Source organism: Oncorhynchus mykiss, chromosome 9 (genome assembly GCF_013265735.2).
Source record: "Oncorhynchus mykiss isolate Arlee chromosome 9, USDA_OmykA_1.1, whole genome shotgun sequence".
Lineage (NCBI taxonomy): Eukaryota > Metazoa > Chordata > Actinopteri > Salmoniformes > Salmonidae > Oncorhynchus > Oncorhynchus mykiss.
In genome coordinates, this window is record NC_048573.1 from 73,419,396 (window position 1) to 73,447,006 (window position 27,611).

The window sequence follows — 27,611 nt, forward strand, 5'->3', positions numbered from 1 at the left end:
GTGAGAGACAGAATCTAAAACTCTAAATCTATCTAAATCTATCTGAATCTAAATCTAAAAAAAAAATCCAGAAAATCACATTGTATGATTTTTAAGTAATTCATTTGCATTTTATTGCATGACATAAGTATTTGATCCCCTACCAACCAGTAAGAATTCCGGCTCTCACAGACCTGTTCGTTTTTCTTTAAGAAGCCCTCCTGTTCTCAACTCATTACCTGTATAAAAGACACCTGTCCACACACTCAATCAAACAGACTCCAACCTCTCCACAATGGCCAAGACCAGAGAGCTGTGTAAGGACATCAGGGATAAATTGTAGACCTGCACACGGCTGGGATGGGCTACAGGACAATAGGCAAGCAGCTTGGTGAGAAGGCAACAACTGTTTACGCAATTATTAGAAAATGGAAAAAGTTCAAGATGACGGTCAATCACCCTCGGTCTGGGGCTCCATGCAAGAGCTCACCTCGTGGGGCATCAATGATCATGAGGAAGGTAAGGGATCAGCCCAGAACTACACGGCAGGACCTGGCAATGACCTGAAGAGAGCTGGGACCACAGTCTCAAAGAAATCCATTAGTAACACACTACGCCGTCATGGATTAAAATCCTGCAGCGCAAGCAAGGTACTCCCTGCTCAAGCCAGCGCATGTCCAGGCCCGTCTGAAGTTTGCCAATGACCATCTGAATGATCCAGAGGAGGAATGGGAGAAGGTCATGTGGTCTGATGAGACAAAAATAGAGCTTTTTGGTCTAAACTCCACTCGCCGTGTTTGGAAGAAGAAGAAGGATGAGTACAACCCCTAGAACAACACCCCAACCATGAAGCATGGAGGTGGAAACCTCATTCTTTGGGGATGCTTTTCTGCAAAGGGGACAGGACAACTGCACCGTATTGAGGGGAGGATGGATGGGGCCATGTATCGCGAGATCTTGGCCAACAACCTCCTTCCCTCAGTAAGAGCATTGAAGATGGGTCGTGGCTGGGTCTTCCAGCATGACAACGACCCGAAACACACAGCCAGGGCAACTAAGGAGTGGCTCCGTAAGAAGCATTTCAAGGTCCTGGAGTGGCCTAGCCAGTCTCCAGACCTGAACCCAATAGAAAATCTTCGGAGGGAGCTGAAAGTCCGTATTGCCCAGCGACAGCCCCGAAACCTGAAGGATCTGGAGAAGGTCTGTATGGAGGAGTGGGCCAAAATCCCTGCTGCAGTGTGTGCCAACCTGGTCAAGAACTACAGGAAACGTATGATCTCTGTAATTGCAAACAATGTGATTTTCTGGATTTTTGTTTTAGATTCCGTCTCTCACAGTTGAAGTGTACCTATGATAAAAATGACAGACCTCTACATGCTTTGTAAGTAGGAAAACCTGCCGATTTTGCAGGTTATCAAGGTCTTGTTCTCCCCACTGTATATTACTTTGCATTTCTTTCATGAAAAAAAAAAATCTCAAAATCTGTCAGATGGAGCACACTCTACCAAAGATATGCTACTTCCTCTGACCTCCTCATCCTCCTTGCCATCTTCCTCTCTCTCTTGCCATTGTGTCCTCTACTCTCCTTCTCAGGGGCAGGATAGTGGTGTAGGGCAATGGAGTGTAGAGGGTAGGGGTACAGAGTGTAGGTTTAGGTGAGTTTAGTTGTAGCCGGTGAAGAGAGTAGGGGTACAGGGGGTTTAGTTGTATCAGGAGTAGGGGTACAGGGGGTTTAGTTGAATCTGGTGTAGAGAATGACCAGGTTGGACTGACCAGTTACTGTCCTAATGACCAGGTTACAGGGGACTGACCAGTTCAACTGTTATAATGACCAGGTTACAGGGGACTGACAGGGGGTTTAGTTGTATCTGGTGTAGAGAGTAGGGGTACAGGGGGTTTAGTTGTATCAGGAGTAGGGGTACAGGGGGTTTAGTTGTAGCAGGAGTAGGGGTACAGGGGGTTTAGTTGTAGCCGGTGAAGAGAGTAGGGGTACAGGGGGTTTAGTTGTATCAGGAGTAGGGGTACAGGGGGTTTAGTTGTATCTGGTGTAGAGTAGGGGTACAGGGGGTTTAGTTGTATCAGGAGTAGGGGTACAGGGGGCTTAGTTGTATCAGGAGTAGGGGTACAGGGGGTTTAGTTGTATCAGGAGTAGGGGTACAGGGGGTTCAGTTGTATCTGGTGTAGAGTAGGGGTACAGGGGGTTTAGTTGTATCAGGAGTAGGGGTACAGGGGGCTTAGTTGTATCCGGTGTCGGTCCGGTAGGAGGAGTGGTTGTCTGACGTCAGCCTGGTGGTCTCTGTTCCAGACGGCTGCATCATGATGGGGTCACCACCAACGTCTGGGGGGGGGGGGGGGGGGGGGGGGGGGGGGGGGAACAACACACACACACAGATGTTACAAATCTAAATAACTGTGTGATTGGTGGCAGCTTCAACCACATGACCAACCCACAGGCCCAGGTGACCACAGTTCAACTGCTGTAATAATGACCAGGTTACGGGGGACTGACCAGTTACTGTCCTAATGACCAGGCTGGACTGACCAGTTACTGTCCTAATGACCAGGTTACAGGGGACTGACCAGTTAAACTGTCCTAATGACCAGGTTACAGGGGACTGAAGAGTTACTGTCCTAATGACCAGGTTGGACTGACCAGTTACTGTCCTAATGACCAGGTTGGACTGACCAGTTACTGTCCTAATGACCAGGTTACAGGGGCCTGACCAGTTCAACTGTTATAATGACCAGGTTACAGGGGACTGACCAGTTACTGTCCTAATGACCAGGTTGGTTGGACTGACCAGTTACTGTCCTAATGACCAGGTTACAGGGGACTGACCAGTTACTGTCCTAATGACCAGGTTACAGGGGCCTGACCAGTTACTGTCCTAATGACCAGGTTACAGGGGCCTGACCAGTTACTGTCCTAATGACCAGGTTACAGGGGACTGACCAGTTCAACTGTCCTAATGACCAGGTTGGACTGACCAGTTACTGTCCTAATGACCAGGTTACAGGGGACTGACCAGTTACTGTCCTAATGACCAGGTTGGACTGACCAGTTACTGTCCTAATGACCAGGTTTCAGGGGACTGACCAGTCACTGTCCTAATGACCAGGTTACAGGGGACTGACCAGTTCAACTGTTATAATGACCAGGTTACAGGGGACTGACCAGTTCAACTGTCCTAATGACCAGGTTGGACTGACCAGTTACTGTCCTAATGACCAAGTTGGACTGACCAGTTCAACTGTCCTAATGACCAGGTTACAGGGGACTGACCAGTTAAACTGTCCTAATGACCAGGTTGGACTGACCAGTTACTGTCCTAATGACCAGGTTGGACTGACCAGTTACTGTCCTAATGACCAGGTTACAGGGGACTGACCAGTTCAACTGTCCTAATGACCAGGTTACAGGGGCCTGACCAGTTCAACTGTCCTAATGACCAGGTTGGACTGACCAGTTACTGTCCTAATGACCAGGTTGGACTGACCAGTTACTGTCCTAATGACCAGGTTACAGGGGACTGACCAGTTACTGTCCTAATGACCAGGTTACAGGGGACTGACCAGTTACTGTCCAAATGACCAGGTTACAGGGGCCTGACCAGTTACTGTCCTAATGACCAGGTTACAGGGGCCTGACCAGTTACTGTCCTAATGACCAGGTTACAGGGGCCTGACCAGTTACTGTCCTTATGACCAGGTTGGACTGACCAGTTACTGTCCTAATGACCAGGTTACAGGGGCCTGACCAGTTCAACTGTTATAATGACCAGGTTACAGGGGACTGACCAGTTCAACTGTCCTAATGACCAGGTTACAGGGGACTGACCAGTTACTGTCCTAATGACCAGGTTGGACTGACCAGTTACTGTCCTAATGACCAGGTTGGACTGACCAGTTACTGTCCTAATGACCAGGTTACAGGGGACTGACCAGTTAAACTGTCCTAATGACTAGGTTACAGGGGACTGACCAGTTAAACTGTCCTAATGACCAGGTTACAGGGGACTGACCAGTTACTGTCCTAATGACCAGGTTACAGGGGCCTGACCAGTTACTGTCCTAATGACCAGGTTACAGGGGCCTGACCAGTTACTGTCCTTATGACCAGGTTGGACTGACCAGTTACTGTCCTAATGACCAGGTTACAGGGGACTGACCAGTTCAACTGTCCCAATGACCAGGTTACAGGGGACTGACCAGTTACTGTCCTAATGACCAGGTTACAGGGGACTGACCAGTTCAACTGTCCTAATGACCAGGTTACAGGAGACTGACCAGTTAAACTGTCCTAATGACCAGGTTACAGGGGACTGACCAGTTCAACTGTCCTAATGACCAGGTTACAGGGGACTGACCAGTTACTGTCCTAATGACCAGGTTACAGGGGACTGACCAGTTACTGTCCTAATGACCAGGTTACAGGGGACTGACCAGTTACTGTCCTAATGACCAGGTTGGACTGACCAGTTACTGTTATAATGACCAGGTTACAGGGGACTGACCAGTTACTGTCCTAATGACCAGGTTGGACTGACCAGTTACTGTTATAATGACCAGGTTACAGGGGACTGACCAGTTACTGTCCTAATGACCAGGTTGCAGGAGACTGACCAGTTACTGTCCTAATGACCAGACAGAGGACTGACCCGTTAAACTGTCCTAATGACCAGGTTGGACTGACCAGTTAAACTGTCCTAATGACCAGGTTACAGGAGACTGACCAGTTACTGTCCTAATGACCAGGTTACAGGGGACTGACCAGTTACTGTCCTCATAACCAGGTTGGACTAACCAGTTAAACTGTCCTAATGACCAGGTTACAGGGGACTGACCAGTTCAACTGTTATAATGACCAGGTTACAGGAGACTGACCAGTTAAACTGTCCCAATGACCAGGTTACAGGGGACTGACCAGTTCAACTGTTATAATGACCAGGTTATAGGAGACTGACCAGTTAAACTGTCCCAATGACCAGGTTGGACTGACCAGTTACTGTCCTAATGACCAGGTCGAACTGACCAGTTAAACTGTCCCAATGACCAGGTTGGACTGACCAGTTACTGTCCCAATGACCAGGTTACAGGGGACTGACCAGTTACTGTCCTAATGACCAGGTTACAGGGGACTGACCAGTTACTGTCCTAATGACCAGGTTACAGGGGCCTGACCAGTTCAACTGTCCTAATGACCAGGTTGGACTGACCAGTTACTGTCCTAATGACCAGGTTACAGGGGACTGACCAGTTCAACTGTTATAATGACCAGGTTACAGGGGACTGACCAGTTACTGTCCTAATGACCAGGTTACAGGGGCCTGACCAGTTACTGTCCTTATGACCAGGTTGGACTGACCAGTTACTGTCCTAATGACCAGGTTACAGGAGACTGACAAGTTAAACTGTCCCAATGACCAGGTTACAGGGGACTGACCAGTTACTGTCCTAATGACCAGGTTACAGGAGACTGACCAGTTAAACTGTCCTAATGACCAGGTTACAGGGGACTGACCAGTTCAACTGTTATAATGACCAGGTTACAGGGGACTGACCAGTTCAACTGTCCTAATGACCAGGTTACAGGGGACTGACCAGTTACTGCCCTAATGACCAGGTTACAGGGGACTGACCAGTTACTGTCCTAATGACCAGGTTACAGGGGACTGACCAGTTACTGTCCTAATGACCAGGTTACAGGAGACTGACCAGTTACTGTCCTAATGACCAGGTTACAGGAGACTGACCAGTTACTGTCCTAATGACCAGACACAGAGGACTGACCAGTTAAACTGTCCTAATAACCAGGTTACAGGGGACTGACCAGTTAAACTGTCCCAATGACCAGGTTACAGGGGACTGACCAGTTCAACTGTCCTAATGACCAGGTTACAGGAGACTGACCAGTTACTGTCCTAATGACCAGGTTACAGGGGACTGACCAGTTACTGTCCTAATGACCAGGTTACAGGAGACTGACCAGTTACTGTCCTAATGACCAGGTTACAGGGGACTGACCAGTTACTGTCCTAATGACCAGGTTACAGGGGACTGACCAGTTACTGTCCTAATGACCAGGTTGGACTGACCAGTTAAACTGTCCTAATGACCAGGTTACAGGGGACTGACCAGTTAAACTGTTATAATGACCAGGTTACAGGAGACTGACCAGTTAAACTGTCCCAATGACCAGGTTACAGGCGACTGACCAGTTCAACTGTTATAATGACCAGGTTACAGGGGACTGACCAGTTAAACTTATAATGACCAGGTTACAGGAGACTGACCAGTTAAACTGTCCCAATGACCAGGTTACAGGGGACTGACCAGTTAAACTTATAATGACCAGGTTACAGGAGACTGACCAGTTAAACTGTCCCAATGACCAGGTTGGACTGACCAGTTACTGTCCTAATGACCAGGTTGAACTGACCAGTTACTGTCCTAATGACCAGGTTGGACTGACCAGTTACTGTCCTAATGACCAGGTTGGACTGACCAGTTACTATCCTAATGACCAGGTTGGACTGACCAGTTACTGTCCTAATGACCAGGTTACAGGGGACTGACCAGTTACTGTCCTAATGACCAGACTGGACTGACCAGTTACTGTCCTAATGACCAGGTTGGACTGACCAGTTACTGTCCTAATGACCAGGTTACAGGGGACTGACCAGTTAAACTGTCCTAACGACCAGGTTACAGGGGCCTGACCAGTTAAACTGTCCTAACGACCAGGTTACATGGGCCTGACCAGTTACTGTCCTAATGACCAGGTTACAGGGGCCTGACCAGTTCAACTGTTATAATGACCAGGTTGGACTGGCCAGTTAAACTGTTCTAATGACCAGGTTACAGGGGACTGACCAGTTAAACTGTCCTTATGACCAGTTTCCTGCCTGGGATCAAATCCTCTCTATCCTTCTCTTCATTTAACCAAGTGAAAATCCACTCTACTTAACTCCTCACCTCTCTTACCTCTAGTTCTATTGATTGATTGGATTGATTAAACACCTCACCTCTCTTACCACTAGTTCTATTGATTGATTGATTAAACTCCTCACCTCTCTTACCACTAGTTATATTGATTGATTGATTGATTAATTAAACACCTCACCTCTTACCACTAGTTCTATTGATTGATTGATTGATTTGATTGATTAAACACATCACCTCTTACCACTAGTTCTATTGATTGATTGATTGATTTGATTGATTAAACACCTCACCTCTCTTACCACTAGTTCTATTGATTGATTGATTAATTAAACTCCTCACCTCTCTTACCTCTAGTTCTATTGATTGATTGATTAAACTCCACCTCTCTTACCACTAGTTCTATTGATTGATTGATTGATTTGATTGATTAAACTCCTCACCTCTCTTACCACTAGTTCTATTGATTGATTGATTGATTTATTAATTAAACACTTCACCTCTCTTACCTCTAGTTCTATTGGTTGACTGATTAAACTCCTCACCTCTCTCGTCAGACTGCATCTGTGCCTCCAGGTCTTCAGGGGAGACGTAGAACTCTGGTTCCTGGTCCATGGGAGGCCGCGGTTTACACTTCCCACAGCAGCAGTTACAGCAGCAGCACAGACAGCAGCAGAAGTAGCAGCCAGTCGCCAAGCCACAGAAGATGAACAGGCCCTGCAGACAGAGGAGACCGTCAGGGAGAGGTCAGAGGTGAGACGCACAAACTGATGACTTAAAGATCAATTTTTTAATTTTTTTTTTTTTTTGAGAGGTGAAATTTACCGGTGACTAATCATAACCCCCACGTCCATCACTACATTTACTGGGGTATCATTTGGGTATCTAAGCTGAGGGTCTAACTAGCGTGGACGACCCCCTCATTAATTCCATCTTCTTGACAGAGGCACACACACACACCCTCCACCACCACACACACACACAGAGATACGTTGTCTTACCTTAGCCCACCAGGAGGAGAGGACAAAGTAAGTGTTGACGTTCTCCTCTCCAAACTGCTCGGCCACGTACAGTCCCAGGGATCCGTACTTGTCATAGATGTTCCTCTTGGTACAGTCGTTCAGGATGGCGTGGGCGTTGTTGATTTCCTTAAACTTATCAGCAGCCTCGGGGTTGTCTGGGTTCTTGTCTGGGTGGAACTTCAGGGCCAGTTTCCTGATTGGACGGAGAACAGGTGTGGTTATGAGAGAGACAATGACAGAATGACGAAACAAATAGAATTTGTTAGCGTGTTTTAGCCAAACGTAAAACAATCACTTCTGTCCCCTATTTCAATGTTCAGCCCTCATATGCACTACATCTGTTGCCCTCTAGTGGACAGTGATAACGAAGTCTAGTGGACAGTGATAACAGGAAGTCTAGTGAAGTGTGATAACAGGAAGTCTATTGGACAGTGATAATGAAGTCTATTGGACAGTGATAACAGGAAGTCTATTGGACCGTGATAACAGGAAGTCTAGTGGGCAGTGATAACAGGAAGTCTAGTGGGCAGTGATAACAGGAAGTCTATTGGACAGTGATAATGAAGTCGTGGGCAGTGATAACAGGAAGTCTAGTGGAGTGTGATAACAGGAAGTCTATTGGACCGTGATAACAGGAAGTCTAGTGGGCAGTGATAACAAGAAGTCTAGTGGGAAGTGATAACAGGAAGTATAGTGGGCAGTGATAACAGGAAGTCTAGTGGGCAGTGATAACAGGAAGTCTATTGGACAGTGATAATGAAGTCGTGGGCAGTGATAACAGGAAGTCTAGTGGAGTGTGATAACAGGAAGTCTAGTGGACAGTGATAACAGGAAGTCTATTGGGCCGTGATAACAGGAAGTCTATTGGACTGTGATAACAGGAAGTCTATTGGACCGTGATAACAGGAAGTCTAGTGGACCGTGATAACAGGAAGTCTAGTGGGCAGTGATAACAGGAAGTCTAGTGGGCAGTGATAACAGGAAGTCTAGTGGGCAGTGATAACAGGAAGTCTAGTGGAGTGTGATAACAGGAAGTCTAGTGGACAGTGATAACAGGAAGTCTAGTGGGCAGTGATAACAGGAAGTCTAGTGGGCAGTGATAACAGGAAGTCTAGTGGGCAGTGATAACAGGAAGTCTAGTGGGCAGTGATAACAGGAAGTCTATTGGACAGTGATAATGAAGTCGTGGGCAGTGATAACAGGAAGTCTAGTGGAGTGTGATAACAGGAAGTCTAGTGGACAGTGATAACAGGAAGTCTAGTGGACAGTGATAACAGGAAGTCTATTGGACAGTGATAACAGGAAGCCTAGTGGACTGTGTCTCATAGTGAACGGTGATAACAGGAAGGAAGTCACTCCCTCCTCATGGGTCGCATTACCTACATCAAATTAGCTTCTAGACCACAAACCCAGTCTGCAACATTAGTCAGACAATTACTTTGTGACTGCCACCGTTGAGGTTCTGCCCGGTGGGATTCAGGAGTGTGATTTAGTGTCTACAACTGGCTCCATTACAGCTGAGCTGACACCCAAGAGGAAGAGAGATGCCTCCCGAGTGGTGCAGTGATCTAAGACACTGCATTGCAGTGCTAGCTGTGCCACTAGAGATTCTGGGTTCGAGTCCAGGCTCTGTCGCAGCCAGCCACGACCGGGACACCCATGGGGCGGTGCACAATTGACCCATTTTATGGAATGGTCTGCCTATCCATGTGAGAGACGCAGACTCGGTCTCAACCTTTAAGTCTTTACTGAAGACTCATCTCTTCAGTGGGTCATATGATTGAGTGTAGTCTGTCCCATGAGTGTGAAGGTGAACGGAAAGGCTCTGGAGCAACGAACCACCCTTGCTGTCTCTGCCTGGCCGGTTCCCCTCTCCACTGGGATTCTCTGCCTCTAACCATATTACAGGGGCTCTGGCTTACTGGTGCTTACTGGTGCTCTTCCATGCCGTCCCTAGGAGGGTTGAGTCACTGATGTGATCTTCCTGTCCGGGTTGTGCCGTGGCAGAGATCTTCGTGGGCTATACTCGGCCTTGTCTCAGTATGGTAAGTTGGTGCTTGAAGATATCCCTCTAGTGGTGTGGGGGCTGTGCTTTGGAAAAGTGGGTGGGGTTATATCCTTCCTGTTTGGCCCTGTCCGGGGGTGTCCTCAGTGGAGCCACAGTGTCTCCTGACCCCTGCTGTCTCAGCTTCCAGTATTTATGCTGCAGTAGTTTATGTGTCGGGGGGGCTAGGGTCAGTCTGTTGTATCTGGAATACTTCTCCTGTCCTATCCGGTGTCCTGTGTGAATTTCAGTATGCTCTCTCTAATTCTCTCTCTTTCTTTCTCTCGGAGGACCTGAGCCCTAGGACCATGCCTCAGGACTACCTGGCATGATGACTCCTTGCTGTCCTCAGTCCACCTGGCCGTGCTGCTGCTCCAGTTTCAACTGTTCTGCCTGCGGCTATGGAACCCTGACCTGTTCACCGGACGTGCTACCTGTCCCAGACCTGCTGTTTTCAACTCTCTAGAGAGAGCAGGAGCGGTAAAGATACTCTGAATGATCGGCTATGAAAAGCCAACTGGCATTTACTCCTGAGGTGCTGACTTGCTGCACCCTCAACAACCACTGTGATTATTATTATTTGACCATGCTGGTCATTTATGAACATTTGAACATCTTGGCCATGTTCTGTTTTAATCTCCACCCGGCACAGCCAGAAGAGGACTGGCCACCCCTCAGAGCCTGGTTCATCTCTAGGTTTCTTCCTAGGTTGTGGCCTTTCTAGGGAGTTTTTCCTAGCCACCGTGCTTCTACACCTGCGTTGCTTGCTGTTTGGGGTTTTAGGCTGGGTTTCTGTACAGCACTTTGATATATCAGCTGATGTAAGAAGGGCTTTATAAATACATTTGATGACCCCCCCAGGACCAGGTAGAGTTCAGGTGTTGTCTACTAATAGCGTGTTGTGTAGTGGTGTATAGTGTTACCTGTAGGACTTCTTGATGTCCTGGTGTAGTGTTACCTGTAGGACATCTTGATGTCCTGGTATAGTGTTACCTGTAGGACTTCTTGATGTCCTGGTATAGTGTTACCTGTAGGACTTCTTGATGTCCTGGTATAGTGTTACCTGTAGGACATCTTGATGTCCTGGTATAGTGTTACCTGTAGGACTTCTTGATGTCCTGGTATAGTGGTGTATAGTGTTACCTGTAGGACTTCTTGATGTCCTGGTGTAGTGTTACCTGTAGGACATCTTGATGTCCTGGTATAGTGTTACCTGTAGGACTTCTTGATGTCCTGGTATAGTGGTGTATAGTGTTACCTGTAGGACTTCTTGATGTCCTGGTGTAGTGGTGTATAGTGTTACCTGTAGGACTTCTTGATGTCCTGGTATAGTGGTGTATAGTGTTACCTGTAGGACTTATTGATGTCCTGGTATAGTGGTGTATAGTGTTACCTGTAGGACTTATTGATGTCCTGGTATAGTGTTACCTGTAGGACTTCTTGATGTCCTGGTATAGTGTTACCTGTAGGACATCTTGATGTCCTGGTGTAGTGGTGTATAGTGTTACCTGTAGGACATCTTGATGTCCTGGTGTAGTGGTGTATAGTGTTACCTGTAGGACTTCTTGATGTCCTGGTATAGTGTTACCTGTAGGACATCTTGATGTCCTGGTGTAGTGGTGTATAGTGTTACCTGTAGGACATCTTGATGTCCTGGTGTAGTGGTGTATAGTGTTACCTGTAGGACATCTTGATGTCCTGGTGTAGTGGTGTATAGTGTTACCTGTAGGACATCTTGATGTCCTGGTGTAGTGGTGTATAGTGTTACCTGTAGGACATCTTGATGTCCTGGTATAGTGGTGTATAGTGTTACCTGTAGGACTTCTTGATGTCCTGGTATAGTGGTGTATAGTGTTACCTGTAGGACTTCTTGATGTCCTGGTATAGTGTTACCTGTAGGACATCTTGATGTCCTGGTATAGTGTTACCTGTAGGACATCTTGATGTCCTGGTATAGTGGTGTATAGTGTTACCTGTAGGACTTCTTGATGTCCTGGTATAGTGGTGTATAGTGTTACCTGTAGGACTTCTTGATGTCCTGGTGTAGTGTTACCTGTAGGACTTCTTGATGTCCTGGTGTAGTGTTACCTGTAGGACTTCTTGATGTCCTGGTGTAGTGTTACCTGTAGGACATCTTGATGTCCTGGTGTAGTGTTACCTGTAGGACATCTTGATGTCCTGGTATAGTGGTGTATAGTGTTACCTGTAGGACTTCTTGATGTCCTGGTGTAGTGGTGTATAGTGTTACCTGTAGGACTTCTTGATGTCCTGGTGTAGTGTTACCTGTAGGACTTCTTGATGTCCTGGTGTAGTGTTACCTGTAGGACTTCTTGATGTCCTGGTGTAGTGGTGTATAGTGTTACCTGTATGACTTCTTGATGTCCTGGTGTAGTGGTGTATAGTGTTACCTGTAGGACTTCTTGATGTCCTGGTATAGTGTTACCTGTATGACTTCTTGATGTCCTGGTATAGTGGTGTGTAGTGTTACCTGTAGGACTTCTTGATGTCCTGGTGTAGTGGTGTGTAGTGTTACCTGTAGGACTTCTTGATGTCCTGGTATAGTGTTACCTGTAGGACTTCTTGATGTCCTGGTATAGTGTTACCTGTAGGACTTCTTGATGTCCTGGTGTAGTGTTACCTGTAGGACATCTTGATGTCCTGGTGTAGTGTTACCTGTAGGACTTCTTGATGTCCTGGTGTAGTGGTGTATAGTGTTACCTGTAGGACTTCTTGATGTCCTGGTGTAGTGGTGTATAGTGTTACCTGTAGGACTTCTTGATGTCCTGGTATAGTGTTACCTGTAGGACTTCTTGATGTCCTGGTATAGTGGTGTATAGTGTTACCTGTAGGACTTCTTGATGTCCTGGTATAGTGGTGTATAGTGTTACCTGTAGGACTTCTTGATGTCCTGGTATAGTGTTACCTGTAGGACTTCTTGATGTCCTGGTGTAGTGGTGTATAGTGTTACCTGTAGGACTTCTTGATGTCCTGGTATAGTGGTGTATAGTGTTACCTGTAGGACTTATTGATGTCCTGGTGTAGTGGTGTATAGTGTTACCTGTAGGACTTCTTGATGTCCTGGTATAGTGTTACCTGTAGGACTTCTTGATGTCCTGGTATAGTGGTGTATAGTGTTACCTGTAGGACTTCTTGATGTCCTGGTGTAGTGTTACCTGTAGGACATCTTGATGTCCTGGTATAGTGTTACCTGTAGGACTTCTTGATGTCCTGGTATAGTGTTACCTGTAGGACTTCTTGATGTCCTGGTATAGTGTTACCTGTAGGACATCTTGATGTCCTGGTATAGTGTTACCTGTAGGACTTCTTGATGTCCTGGTATAGTGGTGTATAGTGTTACCTGTAGGACTTATTGATGTCCTGGTATAGTGGTGTATAGTGTTACCTGTAGGACTTCTTGATGTCCTGGTGTAGTGTTGTATAGTGTTACCTGTAGGACTTCTTGATGTCCTGGTATAGTGGTGTGTAGTGTTACCTGTATGACTTCTTGATGTCCTGGTATAGTGGTGTGTAGTGTTACCTGTATGACTTCTTGATGTCCTGGTGTAGTGGTGTATAGTGTTACCTGTAGGACTTCTTGATGTCCTGGTATAGTGGTGTATAGTGTTACCTGTAGGACTTCTTGATGTCCTGGTATAGTGTTACCTGTAGGACTTCTTGATGTCCTGGTATAGTGTTACCTGTAGGACTTCTTGATGTCCTGGTGTAGTGTTACCTGTAGGACTTCTTGATGTCCTGGTATAGTGTTACCTGTAGGACTTCTTGATGTCCTGGTATAGTGTTACCTGTAGGACTTCTTGATGTCCTGGTATAGTGGTGTGTAGTGTTACCTGTATGACTTCTTGATGTCCTGGTGTAGTGGTGTATAGTGTTACCTGTAGGACTTATTGATGTCCTGGTATAGTGTTACCTGTAGGACTTCTTGATGTCCTGGTATAGTGTTACCTGTAGGACTTCTTGATGTCCTGGTATAGTGGTGTGTAGTGTTACCTGTATGACTTCTTGATGTCCTGGTGTAGTGGTGTATAGTGTTACCTGTAGGACTTATTGATGTCCTGGTATAGTGTTACCTGTAGGACTTCTTGATGTCCTGGTATAGTGTTACCTGTAGGACTTCTTGATGTCCTCCGGCGAGGCGTTCTTGTCGATCCCCAGGACCAGGTAGAGCGAGTCTCCTGACGTAGACAGAGACCGCTGTCTCTGCGCCTCAGCTGCCATGACGACCACTCTTTCAGTCTCTCTCTCTCACACACACTCTCCCTTGTTTGCTCACAACCTCACCAGTCTAAGAGAGGGGGAGAGAGAAGGGAGAGAAGAGAGAGAGAGAGAGAGAGGGGGTGAGAGAAGGGAGAGAGAAGAGAAGAGAGGTGGAAAGAAGGAGGAGAGGTTTGCTAATTAATAAAACATTTAAAAAACAGAAATCACATTTCCAAAAGTATTCAGACCGTTTACTCAGTACTTTGTTGAAGCACCTTTGGCAGCGATTACAGACTCGAGTCTTCTTGGGTATGACGCTACAAGCTTGGCACACCTGTATTTGGGGAGATGGCCGGGCGGCCACCTCTAGGAACAGTCTTGGTGGTTCCAAACTTCTTCCATTTAAGAATGATGGAGGCCACTGTGTTCTTGGGGACCTTCAATGCTGAAGACATTTTTTTAAATGTATACCCTTGTTCTGACATGCACCGTCAACTATGGGACCTTATATAGACAGGTGTGTGCCTTTCCAAATCATGTCCAATCATTTGAATTTACCACAGATGGACTCCAATCAAGTTGTAGAAACATCTCAAGGATGATCAATGGAAAAAGGATGCACCAGGAGCTCTCATAGCAAAGGGTCTGAATACTTTATAGAGAGAGAGAGAGAGAGAGAGAGAGACAGAGAGAGAGAGACAGAGAGAGAGAGACAGAGAGAGACAGAGAGAGACAGAGAGAGAGAGACAGAGAGAGAGACAGAGAGAGAGACAGAGAGAGAGACAGACAGAGAGACAGAGAGAGAGACAGAGAGAGAGACAGAGAGAGAGAGAGAGACAGAGAGAGAGAGAGACAGAGAGAGAGAGAGACAGAGAGAGAGACAGAGAGAGAGAGACAGAGAGAGAGAGACAGAGAGAGAGAGACAGAGAGAGAGATTATGGAGCAGAGCAGAAGCTATGGCTTTCGAAGATGTACTATGAGCTGGTGGTGTGAGAGTGTGTGTGTCAAGTCTCTCCAGAAACTGGTCAAATCCATCTAAAACAGTGGGCTGGGAGGGGACAGGCTACTCTACTCCTCTTTAGTCAGATCTTACGCAGCCTATTAGCCAATAGACAGAGTGTTTACTCTCCCTCTGGGTCATTTTAGAGGCAGTCCAGACTCCATGACCATCTCCCTCTGGGTCATTTTAGAGGCAGTCCAGACACCATGACCCTCTCCCTCTGGGTCATTTTAGAGGCAGTCCAGACTCCATGACCCTCTCCCTCTGGGTCATTTTAGAGGCAGTCCAGACACCATGACCCTCTCCCTCTGGGTCATTTTAGAGGCAGTCCAGACACCATGACCCTCTCCCTCTGGGTCATTTTAGAGGCAGTCCAGACTCCATGACCCTCTCCCTCTGGGTCATTTTAGAGGCAGTCCAGACACCATGACCCTCTCCCTCTGGGTCATTTTAGAGGCAGTCCAGACACCATGACCCTCTCCCTCTGGTTCATTTTAGAGGCAGTCCAGACTCCATGACCCTCTCCCTCTGGGTCATTTTAGAGGCAGTCCAGACTCCATGACCCTCTCCCTCTGGGTCATTTTAGAGGCAGTCCAGACTCCATGACCCTCTCCCTCTGGGTCATTTTAGAGGCAGTCCAGACTCCATGACCCTCCCCCTCTGGGTCATTTTAGAGGCAGTCCAGACTCCATGACACTCTCCCTCTGGGTCATTTTAGAGGCAGTCCAGACACCATGACCCTCTCCCTCTGGGTCATTTTAGAGGCAGTCCAGACACCATGACCCTCTCCCTCTAGGTCATTTTAGAGGCAGTCCAGACACCATGACCCTCTCCCTCTGGGTCATTTTCAGGTTATTCACAGCCTCACCTTGCCTGCCTGCCCTGACAGGGCCACTGCACAAAAATAACCCCAAGAGGCAGGCACAGGCAGTAAGCAGGCAGTCATGCAGGCAGTAAGCAGGCAGTCAGGCAGGCACCCACGCAGCAGGACATACCACTGGTTGAGGATAATCTGCTCATTTCCTTTGACAGCCCTGTGGGATTAACCAGGGGTAGAGCCAGAGCCAGCAGTCCTAAACTCCGACTGATCTGGGCTCAGTTTTTTAATATTCCTCCATGATTGGCTCTCTATTCCTCCTTCAGGTTAGGCTATGGGGAGGGTAACTGGTCCTAGATCAGTGAGTAAAAGCCAGTGGGTGGGGCCCATAGTGTTAGGGGGAAGGGAAGGGTTAAAGTGCGGCACACACAACCTCACGTGACACCTGGGCAGAAGGCTGGCTCCTTTAGGTCACTATTATCTGACAGGAGGAGGAGGGAACATTAGGTCACTATTATCTGACAGGAGGAGGAGGGAACATTAGGTCACTTATCTGACTGGAGGAGGATGAGGAAGAGGGAACATTAGGTCACTATTATCTGACAGGAGGAGGATGAGGAGGAAGAGGAGGAGGGAACATTAGGTCACTATTATCTGACTGGAGGAGGAAGAGGAGGATGAGGAAGAGGGAACATTAGGTCACCATTATCTGACTGGAGGAGGAAGAGGAGGAGGAGGAAAAGGAGGGAACATTAGGTCACCATTATCTGACTGGAGGAGGAAGAGGAAGATGAGGAAGAGGGAACATTAGGTCAGTATTATCTGACTGGAGGAGGAAGAGGAGGATGAGGAAGAGGGAACATTAGGTCACTATTATCTGACAGGAGGAGGAGGATGAGGAGGAAGAGGAGGAGGGAACATTAGGTCACTATTATCTGACTGGAGGAGGAAGAGGAGGATGAGGAAGAGGGAACATTAGGTCACCATTATCTGACTGGAGGAGGAAGAGGAGGAGGAGGAAGAGGAGGGAACATTAGGTCACTATTATCTGACTGGAGGAGGAAGAGGAGGATGAGGAAGAGGGAACATTAGGTCACTATTATCTGACAGGAGGAGGAGGGAACATTAGGTCACTTATCTGACTGGAGGAGGAAGAGGAGGATGAGGAGGAGGGAACATTAGGTCACTATTATCTGACTGGAGGAGGAAGAGGAGGATGAGGAGGAGGGAACATTAGGTCAGTATTATCTGACTGGGGGAAGAGGAGGAAGAGGGGACATTAGATCAGTATTATCTGACTGGAGGAAGAGGAGGAGGAAGAGGAGGAGGAAGAGGGGACATTAGGTCAGTATTATCTGACTGGAGGAAGAGGAGGAGGAAGAGGGGACATTAGGTCAGTATTATCTGACTGGAGGAAGAGGAGACATTAGATCAGTATTATTAAACAGTGAGTCACCGGCTGCCGTTTCCTCCAGGACTACACCGAATAATGATGTCATATACTGGCAGTGTGTACACACACACTCTATAGGCAGGGCTAACCTATATGATGTAAACACAGCACCTCCTCTAAAAACAGTGTTGTGGTAGGGCTAGGGAAGGATAAGGGTAGGGAAGGATGAGGGTAGGGTAGGGCTAGGGAAGGATGAGGGTAGGGAAGGATGAGGGTAGGGTAGGGCAGGATGAGGCTAGGGAAGGATGAGGGTAGACTCACTAGTTACCAGTAGACTAGGGCTGCATTCCAAACACTTAAAAAACACACACCCTCTCCCCCTCAATCTCCCCCTCAACCCTCAAATTAAGTATACACTTCTAATGACGTCTGACGAGTGGACACTGGCAGGGCAAGGGGAGAGGTGAGCATGAATTCATTTTAAAATGGGCCGGTCTTGGCTGGAAATGTGTCACTCGTTTGTCCCACAATTGTGTTGTTTTCAGTCGTCATGGAACCAGCGGTAGAGGTTGTGTGTGATTTATATGCGACACAGTCAATTATGCTTGTATTTCATATCTTGGGCCTCGAAGACAACGCGCATCCGCAGGCATCGAATGTTAGCCATCCGACTATATCCGGTAAAATGACAATGTATAAAGTGTGACATCAGGGAAAGTTGTGCGCAAGCTAACGTTTCCAAAAGCTAAACCAAACAAAAACATCCTTTTTATGATACGCGTTTGAGCCGTCATGTGCATTAAATAGCACAATTTCTAACTTATTTACATGTGTTTTGTTTTTTTACTTTCGCTTGTATGTTGACTTCTCAATACTAACATTGTTTTTACGTTTTGGCTGACTTTTCTTAGCAGATAATACAGTCGTCGCCAATTGAATTATGGGTCGTTTCAGGCGCAGGAGTGAACATAATTGTAACTCGATCAAAAACGAGGACTGAGGGGCTTACGTTGCCAACTTCCCTTGTTCGGCTAACCATTTGGACCGACGACAAATTGTTGTCGCAGGAATTACCCCCAAGGGCACAAGGCGAGGGTAAGTGGAGGACGGTGTGTCTCTAATGAGTTTGTAAACACAGCCAAGATCTCAGAACTTGAGGGAAGGCCAAGGGTGGTAATATAATCTACAGGGTACAACGACTTTATGGCACCTAGGCAAGTCAGTTCAATTGTTATACAACGACTGACCTAGGAACAGTGGGCCTTGTCCAGGGGCAGAACGACCGATTTTTGTCAGCTCGGGGATTCTCTAACTCTCTAACCACTAGGCTACCTGCCACACCTTGGGTTGCGCTCAATTGAGAATTTTGAAATTGACTCCCAACATAAATTGAAATTCAAATTGAATTGGCCACCCCCCCCCCCTGTATCCTGTTAACTGCTTCAATTAAAAAACAAAATGTATGCTCTGGTTTCCTGCTGTTGAACGTCTCTCTCTTCAGGTGAGCCGCGTGTGTGTGTCTCCTCAACATGAATCAGATAAGGTCCCGGCTGTGCACGTGACACCATCATCATCACCGCCTAGCCCGGCTTTTTGAGTGTTTCCATAGCTACGGAGCCTTCCAGGGAGCCTGTCTCCAGGACGATCTACAGTGGAAAGAGCAGTTGGTAACTAGTCCTACACGGTGTATTTCCCATCTGGTGAACCTATAGGATGAACCACCTCTAGAGAGTCCATGTCTGACACTAGAACCACAGTGATGATCTGGTGAACCTATAGGATGAACCACCTCTAGAGAGTCCATGTCTGACACTAGAACCATAGTGATGATCTGGTGAACCTATAGGATGAACCACCTCTAGAGAGTCCATGTCTGACACTAGAACCACAGTGATCATCTGGTGAACCTATAGGATGGCCACCTCTAGAGAGTCCATGTCTGACACTAGAACCACAGTGATGATCTGGTGAACCTATAGGATGGCCACCTCTAGAGAGTCCATGTCTGACACTAGAACCACAGTGATGATCTGGTGAACCTATAGGATGAACCACCTCTAGAGAGTCCATGTCTGACACTAGAACCACAGTGATGATCTGGTGAACCTATAGGATGGCCACCTCTAGAGAGTCCATGTCTGACACTAGAACCACAGTGAGGATCTGGTGAACCTATAGGATGGCCACCTCTAGAGAGTCCATGTCTGACACTAGAACCACAGTGATGATCTGGTGAACCTATAGGATGGCCACCTCTAGAGAGTCCATGTTTGACACTAGAACCACAGTGATGATCTGGTGAACCTATAGGATGGCCACCTCTAGAGAGTCCATGTCTGACACTAGAACCACGGTGATGATCTGGTGAACCTATAGGATGAACCACCTCTAGAGAGTCCATGTCTGACACTAGAACCACAGTTCTCATCTGGTGAACCTATAGGATGGCCACCTCTAGAGAGTCCATGTCTGACACTAGAACCACAGTGATGATCTGGTGAACCTATAGGATGGCCACCTCTAGAGAGTCCATGTCTGACACTAGAACCACAGTGATGATCTGGTGAACCTATAGGATGGCCACCTCTAGAGAGTCCATGTCTGACACTAGAACCACAGTTCTCATCTGGTGAACCTATAGGATGGCCACCTCTAGAGAGTCCATGTCTGACACTAGAACCACAGTGATGATCTTTTGACTGGGTGCATAGAGGACAGTGTTTCATTGAGGACAGTGTTTTGTGGCCAAGGGGAGGGGGGGGCTGGCCAAGGGGAGGCGGGGCGGGGGCTGGCCAAGGGGAGGGGGGGGGCTGGCCAAGGGGAGGGGGGGGGCTGGCCAAGGGGAGGGGGGGGCTGGCCAAGGGGAGGGGGGGCTGGCCAAGGGGAGGGGGGGGCAGGCCAAGGGGAGGCGGGGCAGGCCAAGGGGAGGCGGGGCGGGCCAAGGGGAGGCGGGGCGGGCCAAGGGGAGGCCAGGTGCATTAGAAACACGTGGCATGTCTGTGCCACATTACTTACAGCCTGCAGCAATTCATTTACATGGATAGGTGTGTATTGTTAATCATGCCACAAAGGGAACTCAATGTGTTTTCCTGTGATAAGGGCTCAGAGTAGTGGAGTGGGCTGCTAATCACAGATGGCAGTGACTGTCTGAGGTAATAGTGACGATGGAAAAAACCGCCTCAGTATAACGACTGGTCCGGGCTATATGAACCATGAGCCCAGAACCGCGGGGGCCACCGAGTAGGAGCGGCGGTCTGAAACACTGCATCTCAGTGCTAGAGGCATCACTACAGACACCCTGGTTCGAATCCTGGCTGTATCCCAACCGGGGCCGTGATTGGGAGTCCCATAGGGCGGCGCTCAATTGGCCTAGCGTCGTCCGGGTTTGGCCGGGGGTAGGCCGTCATTGTAAATAAGAATTTATTCTTAACTGACTTGCCTAGTTAAATAAAGGTTACACACACACACACACACACACACACACACACACACACACACACACACCCTATGAGAGTTGTATTAACACAGCAGGCTATAACCAGGTAATTAATTGTATTACCACTAATAGAGCTTCATTGAGTTGATTATCTTTCAAATGGCCTCTCAGTTTCATAATGGAGACAGAACAGCGTGGCCCAGGCTGTAGACAGAACAGCATGGTCCAGGCTGTAGACAGAACAGCGTGACCCAGGCTGTAGACAGAACAGCGTGACCCAGGCTGTAGACAGAACAGCGTGGCCCAGGCTGTAGACAGAACAGCGTAGCCCAGACTGTAGACAGAACAGCGTAGCCCAGACTGTAGACAGAACAGCGTGGCCCAGGCTGTAGACAGAACAGCGTGGCCCAGGCTGTAGACAGAACAGCGTAGCCCAGACTGTAGACAGAACAGCGTAGCCCAGACTGTTTACAGAACAACAGACAGAGGCTTTACGTGAGAAATGGTACTCTAGTTATGACCAGAGAGCCCTGTGAGCCCTGGTGAGCCCTGGTGGGCCCTGGCCAACAGTAGTACACTACACAGGGAACATTAGGGATGCAGAGAGACTGCCAGGCAGCTAGCATGGTGGGCCCTGGCCAACAGTAGTACAGGAATGCAGAGAGAGTGCCAGGCAGCTAGCATGGTGGGCCCTGGTGGGCCCTGGCCAACAGTAGTACAGGAATGCAGAGAGAGTGCCAGGCAGCTAGCATGGTGGGCCCTGGTGGGCCCTGGCCAACAGTAGTACACTACACAGGGAACATTAGGGATGCAGAGAGACTGCCAGGCAGCTAGCATGGTGGGCCCTGGCCAACAGTAGTACAGGAATGCAGAGAGAGTGCCAGGCAGCTAGCATGGTGGGCCCTGGTGGGCCCTGGCCAACAGTAGTACAGGAATGCAGAGAGAGTGCCAGGCAGCTAGCATGGTGGGCCCCGGTGGGCCCTGGCCTAAATAGTGAGCGGATGATTGGCTCTCCCTTTCATTACGTTCATCTGTCCCACAGCCAAGATCTTCCTCCCTGTGTACAGCCAATGGTAGCAAGGTTAAAGGTTAAAGGTTACAGGAGCTACAAGCTCAGAGGGTAAACATAGCTGCTGATAACTCCCTCTCTCTGTAACTCAACATGTTGGCAGAGACCTCTGAAACTAAAACATCCAATTAACTAGCCAACTGTTTAGGTGCCAACCAGCCAGTGTGTGTGTGTGTGTCTCGAATGGCAGCCTACTCCCTGTATAGTGCACTACCCATAGGGCCCTCGCCAAATGTAGTGCACTACCCATAGGGCCCTCGCAAAATGTAGTGCACTACCCATAGGGCCCTCGCAAAATGTAGTGCACTACCCATAGGGCCCTCGCCAAATGTAGTGCACTACCCATTAGAGCCCTGACCAAATGTAGTGCACTGCCCATTAGGCCCTGGCCAAATGTAGTGCACTGCCCATTAGGGCCCTGGCCAAATGTAGTGCACTACCCATAGGGCCCTGGCCAAATGTAGTGCACTACCCATAGGGCCCTGGCCAAATGTATTTCACTACCCATAGGGCCCTCGCCAAATGTAGTGCACTACCCATAGGGCCCTCGCAAAATGTAGTGCACTACCCATAGGGCCCTCGCCAAATGTAGTGCACTACCCATTAGAGCCCTGACCAAATGTAGTGCACTGCCCATTAGGCCCTGGCCAAATGTAGTGCACTGCCCATTAGGGCCCTGGCCAAATGTAGTGCACTACCCATAGGGCCCTGGCCAAATGTAGTGCACTACCCATAGGGCCCTGGCCAAATGTATTTCACTACCCATAGGGCCCTCGCCAAATGTAGTGCACTACCCATAGGGCCCTCGCTAAAAGAAGTGCACGGAACAGAATAGGGTGCCATCTGGGACGCTGTGTGTGCGTGCAGCGCTCTGCGGTGGCGTGCGGCGCTCTTCTGTGGCGTGCGGCGCTCTGCGGTGGCGTGCGGCGCTCTGCGGTGGCGTGTGGCGCTCTTCTGTAATGCTTCTATGCTGATTTACTAAACCCGCAGTGGGCCCCTGTCCACATGTGGAAGCAGCAGCTTCGGGTCAGTCAGGTGGTTATACGACATATGTGTTTTGTTACACAAGCCACAAAAACAATAAAAGAGAAATTAAATGTAGAGAAAGAGATACCGACAGAGAGAGAAAGATAGAGACATACAGAGAGATGGCGAGAGAGAGCGCAAGGGGAGAGTGAGAGGAGACAGAGAGAGTGACAGAGAGAGACAGAGACAGAGAGAGACAGAGAGAGAGAGAGAGAGAGAGGTAGAGAGAGGTAGAGAGAGGTAGAGAGAGAGAGAGAGAGAGAGAGAGACAGGGAGAGAGTGAGAGTGAAAGAGAAAATGGAAGTAAAGTTAACAGTATAGTGTGTCATCATTAGGACATTAACATCCCAGTCAAATGGTCTGAATAAACAGCATGCTAACTTTAAGTATACCTGCTGTTTAGACCCTAGCTGAGAAGCTAACCAGTAGCCACAAAGCTAACCAGTAGCCACAAAGCTAACCAGTAGCCACAAAGCTAACCAGCAGCCACAAAGCTAACCAGCAGCCACAAAGCTAACCAGGAGCCACAAAGCTAACCAGGAGCCACAAAGCTAACCAGGAGCCACAAAGCTAACCAGGAGCCACAAAGCTAACCAGGAGCCACAAAGCTAACCAGTAACCACAAACATACATCTGTGATCTTTAAAACAGTTTCCTAAGGAGACGAGGACATGGAGGGAGGATTTGTCTCAGTTAACATTGAAATGAATACAGTAACTAAAATGGTCATCTCCACATCTTGCCCGAAGCAGAAATACTGTCAATAGCACAAGTCTTAGGCCAACACACAATGCACTTGTTGACACTATAGCTGGGTCTTGTTGCTACCTCAAATAAAAAAAAGGTTGGCCATATTTGCATCCGGGCTGTGACCTGCCTAATAACAAAGCATACATCTGATTTATGACATCCTCTATAGTCACAAGCCTGTCTTCAATGGTGACAGAATGGAGAAACTCCCTTGAGGCTGTGCAAGTCATTTATTTTACCTTTTTTGTTTAAAAAAAGGAAAGTCAGTTTAAGAACAAATTCTTATTTTCAATGACAGCCAAGGAACAGTGGGTTAACTGCCTTGTTCAGGGGCAGAACGACAGATTTTTACCTTGTCAGCTCGGGGATTCGGTCTTGCAACCTTTCGGTTACTAGTCCAACTCTAACCACTAGGCTACCCTGCCTCTAACCACTAGGCTACCCTGCCACCCCAGATGGTCAGAATGTTTTTGCGTTCTAGAAATCGTGGGAGAAGGCGGCAAATCCAAATCCAGACACATGAGGCTACACGTGACGCAAAAATTGAGAGGTAGATTATTTCTATTATATAAGTGGATTGATGAGATACATTGTTGTACCCATGTGGTGGAATCAGGGCTGATTTGAACGATGCGAGCACGGGGCGAGGGAACTGAACAGGGAGGGACTAAAGTTGGGGAATGCTGTACTTTATAAAACAGGTTGGTAGTTCAGCAACAAAAGTGATAAGTACACAACTATGGGGCAAAACAGACGGGGTTGGCTTAGACTGTTGACAACATGTCAACTATATTTAGTCTCCAATGTTTATTGAAAACCAAAATACATTTGCACAATGAGCACTTTAGGTAAAGCCCGCCTGATCTCAGCTCACTGGTCACCATAGCAGCACCCACCCGTAGCACGCGCTCCATCAGGTATATCTCACTGGTCAACCCCAAAGCCAATTACTCCTTTGGTCGCCTTTCCTTCCAGTTCTCTGCTGCCTATGACTGGGACGAACTGCAAAAATCACTGAAGCAGGAGACCCATATCTCCCTCACTAACTTTAAGCACCAGCTGTCAGAGCAGCTCACAGATCACTGCACATAGCCCATCTGTAAATAGCCCATCCAACTACCTCATCCCCATACTGTATTTATTTTTTTATCTTGCTCCTTTGCACCCCAGTATCTCTACTTGAACATTCATCTTCTGCACATCTACCATTCCAGTGTTTAATTGCTATATTGTAATTACTTGGCCACCATGGCCTATTTATTGCCTTACCTCCCTTAACCCCCCCCTTTGTTCACAGACACATTATTACTGTTAGTCACGTCTGTGGATGTCTCAGTTTATGTCTCAGTTGTTGAATCTTGTTATGTTCATACACATATTTACAGATTGTTAGGTTTGCTGAAAATAAACGCAGGTGACAGTGAGAGGATTTTTTTTTGTTTTTTGCTGAGTTTATGACCATAACCCTTGATCATGATCATGACTCTTGTGTTGTTAAGAGCCCTGTCACTCAATCTGTACATTAACACACGTCGCTCGCGGTATGGTTTTGGAAGCATATGGACCTTATCGTTTATATCAACCAGACAGCATTCCCCCCCCCCCCCAAAAAAAAACACAAAACAAAGGTTAAATTGATACACACCTTTGATAGGGTTAGTGTTCCCATACGGACATATCTCCATGTCACTGTGCTTGTTTATGGAAGACAAGAGGCAACAACCTGTGCTAATTAGCTATCTAGCGTGCTCCAAATACCTGTGTGTAAACCAACCCAGGAAGGGCAGCGTAAGTGTAGTTTTGTCAGATGGAGTCACTGATAGCTGTATGGATCTGTGCAAAAACTGCTACAGTATCTTGAAATTTGAAGGATTCTTTCTTGCTGATGAAAGAGCCATACGTTTCGAAAAGCTGTATTGAAAGCGATGGATTATTGACGTTTCTGAAACGTTAAAACACAGCGTCCGGATTGAAGTTGACTTGGTAATCGTGGGCGCAGCTAATAGCTGAAAACTGCATGGAGAAGGCAGAATGGCGTCTAGAGTTTGAGAGCGAACATGACCCAAGCATGGCATGCTAACATGGCTAACTAACAAGCACCAGCTGATTCAGTTAGTTAGCCTTCCAGATTCATTTTACAGCGGCCGAGCAGGGCTAGCTAATTTGAACCCAGATCTGATTTGCTTAGTCAGTTAGTTAGCTGGCTCCCTGCAGCTAGTTGGGGCTAAAGAACATACCTAAGGAACCTTTGACAACATTCTCAGTCTTTTTTAATAAGGTCTGACTTCGGCCCATGTCCAGCCAGGGAATCTCCAGGGAAGAAGAACCCAGGGAAACCACGCCCCCTCAGATGGTTTGCTTACGTAGCAGGTTATGGGGAATTGACGTAGCAGGTTATGGGGAATTGACGTAGCAGGTTATGGGGAATTGACGTAGCAGGTTATGGGGAATTGACGTAGCAGGTTATGGGGAATTGACGTAGCAGGTTATGGGAATGAGGTTAAGTTTACGAAAAGGGTTCAGGTTCTGTTACAGTCAATGCTACAGGGCTCCCAAGTGGCACAGAGGTCAAAGGCACTGGATCCCAGTTCAAGAGGCGTTTACTGCAGTTAATCTTTATTTAACTAGTCAGTTAAGAACAAATTCTTATTTTACAATGGACGACGCTGGGCCACACATTGCTTGTGGTTTCCTTGGAACCAATGAATGTCACATGGTTCTAGCTATAAAATACGTAAAATAATACATTTGACATGTGACAAACATCGACGACAACCAGCTAGTTTACTATGTCACCGGTCAGATTTAATTAAAAAAAATACAGATTTGTTCAACTCTCCGGGGTCCTTGGTTAGGTGGCTATCCTCAAATAGAATAATGTTTAGTTCTCTAGCTAACGTCATCTGTAAAAAATAAAAAATAAATAGAATAGGTGGTTTGCTAATGCATCGTGGCCTGGTTTTTAAATCCAACTAAATTACCAACAACCTCCCAGAAAATAAAGATCGGAGGACTGAAACGGTAAAGCGGATAATCTCTTGCTACCGCATCAAAAGAACACAGCAGCTATATAGATTTAGCAGCTTCTAGTTAGCATGCTAGCTACCTTCAGACACTATTCATAGCTAACTGTTAACTAGCATGGCCATGGGATACGAAATGTGCTATCAAATGCAGTTCTTACCGTATATTTGTGCACCGCTGATGTCCGATTTGTGGTATTGAAAAGGTTGCTAACTATAATACTTGCATCCCAAAGCAGCAGTTCATGCTAGTTTGTTTGGCTTTGACAATCATTCAAAAAAAACATGTCGTCAAACTAGCAAGCTAAACTAGAAACACCACTGTCTGTCTGTATGTCTATCTCATAGAGATCTATAAAATAACTAGAAGGAAAACTTGTCATAAACTCTCTACGTTCCAGTATGGGTTGGGATGAAAATGGCAGCCATCTTGGTCAGGGAGAAATCCAAACCAGCCTAATTGGAATGAATGGCATGTAAAAGTAGAGGCATAATCCAGATTTTTACTTATGCAGGAAAGTAAAAGTAAAGGATGTGATATATTGCGTAATAGAATTGTCAACCTAAAATATTGTCATATATATTGTAATAAATATAGTTTATACAGGGTTTTATACCAACTTTCAGAATAAATATCCTAAAGTGTATATAAACAGACCATACATTTTCATGGAAAGCTGTGAGTGATATTATTATGATACAATATATATTAACAACTTGTAGAAGTCCTGTCATCAAATGATTTCAGCCGGTGTATGGCTGTGGACTGAATGCATTGTTTGAATGGAGTATTGGCAGTTAATTTGAAACATGTATGGAATCATTCCTCTAAAGCTGTCTGGCTAGCTAACAAACATACAGTGCAGGTACCTTCTTCAAATTCATTATTTTACAC

At 47.2% G+C, this 27,611-nt stretch overlaps 1 protein-coding gene and 1 long non-coding RNA gene across 3 annotated transcripts; both read right to left on the minus strand.

Annotated features, from left to right (window-relative positions):
* Positions 1 to 1,337: 1,337 nt before the first annotated feature.
* On the minus strand, positions 1,338 to 27,095 carry LOC110532829 (dnaJ homolog subfamily C member 5). The gene is made up of 5 exons (XM_021616990.2): positions 26,878 to 27,095; positions 14,111 to 14,290; positions 7,923 to 8,136; positions 7,467 to 7,638; positions 1,338 to 2,317 (listed from the first exon to the last, which is right to left on the minus strand). Exons 2-5 carry the CDS (start codon positions 14,221 to 14,223, stop codon positions 2,214 to 2,216), a joined length of 603 nt encoding a protein of 200 aa, XP_021472665.1. The 5' UTR covers positions 14,224 to 14,290; positions 26,878 to 27,095; the 3' UTR covers positions 1,338 to 2,213.
* On the minus strand, positions 11,160 to 12,806 carry LOC118966121. Of its 2 annotated transcripts, none has more exons than XR_005053381.1 (3): positions 12,556 to 12,806; positions 12,191 to 12,350; positions 11,160 to 12,110 (listed from the first exon to the last, which is right to left on the minus strand). It is a non-coding gene; the product is annotated as an uncharacterized LOC118966121 (long non-coding RNA). The 2 variants fall into 2 exon arrangements; XR_005053380.1 differs by having other exon boundaries at positions 11,160 to 11,880; positions 11,961 to 12,110; positions 12,191 to 12,806.
* Positions 27,096 to 27,611: the final 516 nt, after the last annotated feature.